General features: G+C 40.5%; 1 protein-coding gene across 1 annotated transcript in view; it reads right to left on the bottom strand.

Moving 5' to 3' along the window:
• Positions 1-1,145: 1,145 nt before the first annotated feature.
• Positions 1,146-9,925, bottom strand: part of vps9d1 (VPS9 domain containing 1) — a 39,440-nt gene continuing 30,660 nt past the window's right edge. The window contains exons 14-16 of the mRNA XM_088614255.1: positions 9,732-9,836; positions 5,430-5,543; positions 1,146-4,616 (exon numbers count right to left, since the gene is read on the bottom strand). Of these exons, the coding sequence (XP_088470381.1) occupies positions 5,441-5,543; positions 9,732-9,836 (208 nt within the window). The 3' untranslated portion in view covers positions 1,146-4,616; positions 5,430-5,440. The remainder of the gene's footprint in view (positions 4,617-5,429; positions 5,544-9,731; positions 9,837-9,925) is intronic.

Genomic DNA, 9,925 nt, shown 5'->3' with positions numbered 1-9,925 from the left:
CAGAACACTTCTTACAATCCATCTTGCCCAATTGGCCTGTCTGTCTGTCACGGAGCACTGTGCTGGAAGTTGGCAGGCAGTGCAATGCCTTTCCTGTCACTATGCGAGTCCTGCATGTAGGACCCATAGGGAACAGTGCTGGAGCACCGCAGTCCTTTCACTTCTCATTCTCCACACAGACCCTACCCCGGTTAGGGATTTCAGACTTCACCCAACAGCTTGAAGTGTACAGATGAGCGAAGGAGGCTTTATGCTCTACCACAGAGATTTTAACATACAGCACAGGAAATTATGGAACCAGGAAAAGTGGGTACACAATGCATACAATGCAATAAATTAATAGCTTTTGTGTGAGAATGAAATACAGCATCAGACTAACAAGCCACTCTATCACAGTCAGTCAGGCAGGCAGCCTATCACACCCCAACAAAGCCTCTATACATCTAGAAAATGATACTAATGTGGAGTGTTAAATATGTAGTGAACAGCATGGCTTTTAGGAAGGAGCTCTCCAGGATTTATTTAACAAAAACAACTCCTTTCAAAACACTGCAGTCCAGTTCACCCTGTGCTGTGTGTATGACTGGTGGAGTTTGTGGTACTCGGTTGTCAATTGCTTGTTGCCGATAGAGGAGTCTGTAGAAGAAAACCCAACCCATCTAGTGACTCGCTTCATATTCAGAGGAACATTTGCTATGAAATCCAATGGAGGTCATGCTGCTTGGCCAGGAAATAAAGGATTTGTTTTTGACTGGGATTCTGGACAGCATTAAGATTTTGAGCACTAGACAAGACAGGATGTCTTCTGTGGCAGCGGTTATAAAAACAGAAGGCAGCACCACAGTTCATTGGGAGAGACAGATCAGCAATGCCATGTTGCTGGCTGCCTTTCATCAACAGTGAAACAAGAACTAGAGTGAAAACTACTGTATGCGGAAATGCATTTAAAACCAAGAATGCAAACACTTTACCCAGAAGGTTGTGGGTGTCTGGAACACACTGCCAAGCCAAGTGGTTGGATGACATTCTCAAATCAATTAGCTACTAACTACCAAACCAGCTAAATGGCCTCCTCTCATATGTAACCTGTATTATGCTAATTCAGGCACCAGGAACATGAAATTGGGAGCAAAGACAAAGGAAGGTCCAGTATCTGTGTAACTTTATTGTAGATAAAAGATCTGATATTCCACTTTCGTCACTGTAGAGCAGAAGCAATTTGAATAATACTAAAACATTTACAAACTCTTGTAGCTATGCATTCAGTGTACAGTTGACATTCAAAATTCACAGTTCATCAATTTCAGTACAGTATTTATACATTTAAGTAAACACAAAAAGGATTAAAAAGCTAACGCCAGTGTTTTCTCTTAATATGAATACTTGGTTCAGCACTCTTCAACCACAGGTTCAGGCTGCGCTGCTTAAAAGCGATGCTTCATTTCCAACACGCAGACCTGCTTTATGGTCAGATTATACACCCAAAGCAAAATTACACAAATTCCTTGTCTTCACAAAGTGGATCTCAAATCAGTTTTTCTACCTTTTTGGCCCTTTAATCAATTTTAAGACTGAACTACAAAAAGCATTAAAAACTGTACCAATGGCCAATGAGACATGGGCAAATTGTGTCATGCAATAGCTATGTAATGAAAGAAACCTGTGATAAGCGACATCTTAATGCAACTATGCATGTCTGAGTTTGTAAAAGATATGAAAAGTGTAACTGAAAAAACAAAAAGCAGTCGTTGGTTTAAGTGAGTGTTGCCATACTGCTAGCAGTATCCTATATTTTAATGTCTGCTTTTTGTCACATTTCACCCTGCCTGTGTAACAAGAGATGACAACACAGGAATGCACCACAAGGGACGAAACACATCACAGTACTATTAAAATGCGTGGCCTGGCCTCGTGCAAAGCCCATGCAATCTAATTTTTCTGGTTATGTTTAAAAAAAAACTCAAAAGTGAAGCCTTTGTAATTGCATCAAAAAGTTTCCTAAAACTTCCCAAATTTCACAGGCAGCAAGGATATGGTGGAGGGGCAAATATTAATTCTGCACCACACCTTTTTGATCAGTCATTCAGAAGTATGATCCTGTCCCTCCCACCTAAACAGCTCTGCTACAGAGATAGAGTAACGGTACTCCAGAAACAAGCAGATGCTCACCCTCACGCAAAATATTTAGGTAAAACTGCATACAATCTGCCTAAGCTGCAAGGCAGCAGATTTTCACAATGGATCCCATATGAGCCACGTATGAACTGTGGTGGAGGCGTCTGCAGTCATTCAGATTTAATAATCCTACAGCTGAGGTTACTGTAATGTGCTTCTCATTTGAATCCCAATTGAGGCTTCCTGTAACTTATTTCCTCAGGGTATAAGCAGGCCCTGCTTAGCCATTGCTGTGGAAGATGACACTTGAGGGTTACTCTTAGCAGCAACCGGCACACACAACAGAGCCCTGCCACATTAAAATAAGTGACCTCAACATGCAGACAAAACACAACATGGAGCAGAGACATGCATCTGGTATAGGTTGGCCTTTTACACGATCCTGAACCACACAGAAGCAGTCTAATATTTATACCAGAGCTATTGGGCCACTATTGCTCAGAGCTCAGTTTAGATAAAGCCTCCAGCAGAAAAAAAGAAAGAAGCCATTCATGCTTAAAGTACTTCATGCAGAATTCCTACTCTTTTTATATTTGGTCATCACTGCTGTAAATATTTTGTCCCCCCCACATCATGACTGGAACAAACTAAAATGTGTTAAAACATTTTAGGACAGAACATTACTGTCTTACAAGGAGAATTTTGGTAAAAGTAGCATGTAACCTTTTTTCATGTCCCGAAGAAACATTATTTCTAAGTTTTTCATGGCATCTTCTCAAAATAGTCAACATTGTTTAAAGGGCTAAAAAAGTAGGCATTGCAGCAAGCTCTTTCAATTTGCTGTGCATCACAGCAAAATTTGTAGAGCTGAGGTGAAACAGCAGTCTAGTTCTGTAAATGTCAATACATACAAAATTATATACATTTTCTATCAAGTAGTAGTAGTACTTAAAAAATGAACCATTCCCTCTTTTGAGCAGCATTAAAGCTAAGAGTCCAAAATAAAAAAAAAACATCCCAAAAAGGCCACCATTTTGTTAGCAGAAGGGGGAATTTATGTAGTGGTTTAAGTTAAAAAATGAAATACCTAATCATGCCCTGCACAGACCCTAATTTTCCTTTACAAATTCTCAACAACAACAAAGGGGAACATGAATGATGCAAAAGCTCTGGGTTTCCCCTCAAGACATGATGGAAAAATGTCCCTAGAGAACCCATAGCAAAGTCTAGGTAAATGCCAATGGGAACCACTTTATCCCCCACTCAACCCCTTGAGTCTGTGACTGAGGGCTAGTCCCGGACACGTATTACAAATCGCATCTAGAAGTTTTACAGAAAACTGCAACATGCTTCCTTTGTTGAACCAGAGTTTGTTATACAAAATGTTTTTAGGTCCCTCGGGGTGTCTGCTTTCTTTCTTGGTTTCTCACGTGACAAAAGGTCTTCCAATATCAACAAAAAAAAAAAAGTTTATGTGCAACCTAAAACGACAGCATTTTAGACAAGTGGCCACACCTCGTAGCAAAATATTGGCTGTACATTCACATGTAACAATACATGTTCTTCAACTGACTGTTTTAAATAATAACATAGCTTACATAAATAGAGAAACAATGTTTTTTAAAAAAAACTCTCAAACTGTAAATAGAACTTTATAAAATCCAAGCATGTAAACTACAAATATTTAGGAGTACTTCATATGATCGATAGGCAATTGATTTTAGCTTTTATTTGAACATATTGATCTTCAGATTTCTCTGGCACATTTTCTGGAGTGAGGATGAGGGAATGGATACATATGATACTAGTGGTCTTTGAGAAACAGGTTACCTGCCCTTGGGGAAAAAGTGCCCATGGTTGTACAGAAGTATAGATTGCAATTCGCAATGCACTACGATCATATGATGCTCCTTTTTCAATAGCCTGAGTGACTGGATTAGGCTACACATTTTACATTCACACTAATGCGCACAAAGCAATACAAGCTGTACAAAACGCAAATACAGGAGAGTCGAGGAAAAAGCAAAGGAAGCCTGTCAGACCTGTTGCTCTTCCAGGACACCAAACGGAGGCTCAGAAAAGAGGAGCCAAGACTGTTCTTTAGACTTTAAACTTACGCACTTAAAAGATCTTGAAACATTCTCAGAAACCAAGGTCCTGTTAAGTGAGAGATGTCACTTTCCAACAGGAACTCTTAAGTCAACAGTATTTACACAAGATATGATTTGTCAGTCACCAGAATTACCTACTTCCATGAAAGCTTTGGACACGGTTTTCAAAATAATTCAAATGGGTTTTGTGGAAACCCTGCATAAAATGAGATCTCATTAACCGGAAGGAAAGGCCAGATTCATGGCCTCCATTATGCTTGTTGCTGGGTTTATGTCAGCATATATATGGTGGATCCGCAGGGCCCATTTATGTTGAGTGTCCATACCAATGAAAATCCTCACTGGCCCAGCCTCTTTCACTCTGCCTGGGTATATTTCCAACTGCAAGGCCTACAACGTACACAAGAGAATGATCAAATTATTGAGTTATAGGAAAAAAGCTATATGCATGTCATAGCATCTACAAAATACAATTCAAAAGTGTCAAAAGACACATTATCAACACATTATCCAGAATATGAGGAATCCCGCAGTAGGAAAAATATATTCTCAGTGCTAGAAGCTAATGACAGACTTCCATCACTCTCCCTGGCCAGGAAACCTCCAGATAATTATTTTATGGAACAAATTCAATTTTCACACCATTTCCCTCATTTAATTCTCAATCCTGCATCTTGAAAACAGGGGGAATTGCATAATCAATAAAATGTTGACGCAGAATGAAAGCATATTCACAGCTGGTCAACTGTGTCAATTGCATTGTCATTCTATGGCTCTTGTATAAATACCCATGCATTTATACTGTACATTTCAATTTCCCCCAGAAGATTGACATGCATTAGAGGACAGATCATGATCAAATCTTTAGGAGAATACAAAACATAACAGACCACTTCTACACTGTTTAATCTAAAAAGTTAAAAGCTTAAAAACCTGATAACTGTCCACCTGCCAAGCCTTTAGGTAACGGTATGAATTCTTTATTCCGTTTAAAACCTACAGGACACTTAAGATATGCTTACAAGCCTACATTTTAAGCTTAGATACAGCAGAGTTTTTTCTATATTTAGAATATTAAAACTAATCTTAAGTACCTTTTGAAAACTCAAATCCATTATGTTTCAGTCACATACTGTACACCACAAAAATACCTGTAAACGTCTGACCATGCAACTAAGTCATGGTCTTGTTTTCCACATGTACCTGCTGGAGGATCACGCAGCCTGTTTCAGCAAAGCTCCCCGGTGTAATGACTGCACATAGGACAGAGCGCTCTGCATGGAGGTTAGACAGTAGCCTTCTTCTCCAATCAGATACCTAGAGAACAAACAGAGGGAGAGTGGCAGCAGAGTTCACAAGTGTTTTGTCACTGTTTATTCTAGGTGGATGTATTGCAATGGTAAAGTGCTATAGAAATTTTCATACAGAGTTTTCATACTAACGTCATCCAAATGTTTATCCTAGATTCTGTAGCATTATGTGTGCTAAGAGTATGGCGTGTCCCCTTGATGGGATGCTGGTCCAACGTAGGGAAACCCCTAGCAATGGAGACATACATTTGGGTAGACTGGAGGAACTGGTGTGAAGGATCTTACTCAATAACACAACAGCAGTGTCTGCACGGAGGCCTCGACCACACAGCTTTCCTGTCATGAGTTCAGAGCTCTACCCAGTACCCTACATTGCTGCTGTCAATCCAAATGGTTTTGAGAAAACTTGACCTACACTACAGAACACAAAATAGGAAAAAGGACAAAACAAAGTAGAATTAGGAACAGGAGCTAGCTTTAGAGTGTCACTACTACTGATTTACAGCACAATTAATTTTCAAAATTGATCTTATAGTGAAATGCACCCTGAATTAGCAAACCCTATTATTGTTAGCAATATGACAATGTTTCACTACAGACCAACACAAAACCAAAAGAACTCAGAAAAAAAGAACTGCAACTTTTTGCATTATAGTTACAACTTGTGTCCACCGGAGAACTCAGATGCTCCTTGCCTATAAGTGACCAGCCAGCCTCAGTGCTCCTTTTCATTAGGTAATGAAATGACACCTAATGACACCTTAAGTCAACTTTACCTAGCCCAGTCCCAGAGAGATAGTTTGACCAACTGCGTAAAGTGAAGTTAAATTTCACCTTAGCTTTCAAGGTTTCTTTGGATTTCTGAATGTTGCACAAAGAAGCCCAACACTGAAGTCAACATCACAGATAAAGGAAACGGTATCAATGCTTCAATGTTTATTGAAACCAGGACTTTGATATTATGCACTCTCATAGGGTCTCGGCCAGTAAGAAAATGGAAATGGAAAAAATGGAGTGTATACAATGAAGCCTTCCTACAGGGGAAGTCTGTGTTGCTAGCACTGTTTGAAGAAAGTCACAAGCACATCCAAAACAGAGAGAATTATGATGAAAAGCAAAATACAGACGTCTTAACTAAACCAATTTGGAGCACACTGTTCTCATATATGTAACCACCCTTATAACCAAAAAGGGAAGAAAAGTGGTTCATTATATAACAAAAAAAAATCAAAAGCACAACAATTTAAATAAAAATAATTGCAACCAAGTGCTGAAATACTTATCAAACCATGTTTGGGTTTCTGCTACCAAGACCAAGAAGGAGACAAAACCACTCAAAAATGTTTCAGCAAACTTACTCAATACTGTATTAAAATCTTGCATGTCAGCAAGCTGTTAATCCAAAGCCAAACTCCTGTGGAAATAAGGCAATGCACACACAGGCCACAGAGCAATCATCTTGCACACAGATGCATCAGATATCAAGTTAGATTCCTGATCTACTTCATTCTTCCAAATGCTTCCCAAATATCCCTGGGGCATTAACACCTTTGAAAATAATTTGATTACTTTCATTTTCAGTATCAGGTGAATTAAATATGCCTCAACTTTCCTTAAACAGATCATTACTAAGCGTTTTGTTATATATTTTCCCCTGCACTTTTCAAATCACGCGAGGGACAGTTTAGAGTCCTGGACACAGCTGGCCACATGTGACAAACCCAGATCTCCAAGCTGCAGGAGGTGTTCAAGAGTGCGCCAGGATTTTGCAAGACCTCAGCATGAAATCCCATGGCCTGGGGTGCCACAGCAACTCCTCACTAACCCAGCACTACCAGAACTGAGTGGCACCAGTGGTCATGGGCTCCACCTCCAACCAAAACTTTGTTTCCACGGTTCCTACTTCGGTGTACCACTCCATGTAATCTGGTAGATCAGAGTCGGGGTGCACCCAGACAGAATTTAATAACTGGCCATACAAACCGGTGCATGTAAAAATTAGAGCAGACAAACGTTTGTCAGAAGACATCAGCAGTTTTCTCAGAGCAGTCGTTGAATGTTTTGCTTGTTTATCCTTTTGAAAGACCTGCTGTTGAACATTCTTTAGGGAATCACGTGTGGACTTAATACAATAGACATGCTTTATCTAAACTGTACCAACCACATTCGGTGAAATCCAGTGAATGGTGCTATAACAATGGTGACTGAATTTTATTTTGTTCTTAAAAAAAAAAAGATCTACTTTCTCCCAGAACAATTTCAAAAGAAAAAATCAATTTAAGTCACAAAATAGCCTTTAGATTATTCAAATGTGCAGAATGCAATAAAAACCAAACGGGTTATATCGTGTGACAAGACAGGGGATGCCAGCACAAACTCCTCTCCAGAGCCCTCCGAGAAAACAGAAAAGAAAAGCTGAGGGTATCGTGACAGCAGACTGCGAGACTCTGAATTAAAAACTGCTGTTAACTCTGAGTGACCTCCAGCTAATTAGTTCAAGACACGAGAAGAGGCTGCAGTCTGCCAAAGCTGTTGGAAAGAGCTTCCTCCCCTTAAGCCTCTTCCTTGGCTGCTGGAGATGGAGTTTGCGCATGTACTCGTCCCGCCCGACTCTGGCTCTTGGGCGCGTTTTTGCACCAGGGGTCTTGTGGGTTCAGGCTGGGGCGTCTGGAGGACTGCACTCCAGATGGTAGCCTGCGCCCTGTGCCATGGCCACCCCCCTCTCTCTGCACCAGCCTCACCCACCTTGTCATTTCCTGGCACGCAAACTGCTCCAGCTCCTCTGTTCAAGCTAGGGGGCTCTTGCTGCAGTGACAAAGCACTCAAACCTAGGACTAACAAACATGCTTTCCCTCTCCAAAGAAAGCTATGCCCTGAGGCTGTCGTCAAATGTCATGCTTGGTGACATGGCTTTAAAAAAGTCACCATCTAAAGCTTATGTTTAGAGTGTATTACCTGAAACAAGACACTAGCGGCTACATAATTTTCTTTTTGAAGCTTAAATTCCCTGTCCTGACAGCTTTTCTGTACATGCCAGATGGAAAAAGAGACTCCCTTTCTTAAACAGCTGAAACAAGGTGTGATGTTTTATGCCACAACCTTGATTTGCGAAGTTTTTAACTGGCATCTGGTGAACTTTTCTTAAAGACGAGGCAGTCAGACAGTTCTCTGATCCATCTACTGTTGAAACCAAGAAAGCACATGGAAATGTAGCAGAACTCAAATTTTCATTATATATAGTAACATTTATAGCTCTTAACTAGGCTAAAATGATGTTAAAATATGGGAAAAAAATACATCAAGGTTTTTTTCTATGCTAACCACAATGTGAAATGAAATTGTGTTACTGACAATTTAATAAAAGTGTTGTGTAGACACACCCATTGAATCTGCTCTGCCTAAACCGAACATAAATCTCATCCTGCTATCTGAATTTAAAAGGCTTTAGCAGGAAATAGTGGATATATTGTCATGATTTATCCCATCAAAGCTACATATAAAATGATCTACATTATGTCACAAAGAATTGGAATTACACATTCGGGTCATGCTTCTCAAACATTTTCCAGAAGACTGTACATCACAGACATATAAAATGAGGAAACGTATAACACTTCCAATGCATGAGACAGGCTGAAGGAACCGTGGCTTTTTAACCTTGAACAGAAGATTAAGACGAGGCTTAACAAGTATTCAAAATCCTCACACACTTCGACAAATCAGCTTAGTGGATGTGGAAATACCCTGAAACTAGAGAACAGCAGGTGAAATTCCCTTACGCAGACAACTGCAAGAGGGTGGAACAATCCACCCAGCCATGTTGTTGAAGCAGACACTCTGGCTTCTTTCAGAAACATCTGGATGAGTTCCCTGGATCAGGCGAGTACCCTGGATCCATTAACAACCAAACGAGCTAGATGGAACAACTTACCTCCTCTCCTTGTTACTGTTCTAACAAAGAATTGTAGGAGTTCGGGAAAAAATATCCTAACCAAGTGGGTGTTGACTGAGATACTTAAAAAAAGTTTTATAACGAAACTCTTGGATCACCGAGGTACAGTACCAGCAACCAAACAAAGTCAGAGGATCCAAATGGCGGTCTCTCATTTGAAACCTCCATTGTTCGCATGTCAATAAATGCAAACCTAGCACGCCATCAACAGGGAAGAGACAGCACGCAGCAGAGGACACATACCCCTCGTGGATGAACTCCTCCAGTGCAGCGCATTCCGATACCAGCTGGGGTAGTTCGCTCCGCAGAGCCACATAGGACAGGATGGGCAGCAGATCGTCCGCACCACTGAGGGAGAAGGGAAAGAGAAGAGCACTTGGTACATTCATCTGGCTGCTAGGTCCGGACTTCTAGATCACCTCTCATCACAGCCTGGA

Source organism: Lepisosteus platostomus, chromosome 20, assembly GCF_059453375.1.
Source record: "Lepisosteus platostomus isolate fLepPlt1 chromosome 20, fLepPlt1.hap1, whole genome shotgun sequence".
NCBI lineage: Eukaryota > Metazoa > Chordata > Actinopteri > Semionotiformes > Lepisosteidae > Lepisosteus > Lepisosteus platostomus.
This window is presented reverse-complemented; position numbering and strand designations above follow the sequence as displayed.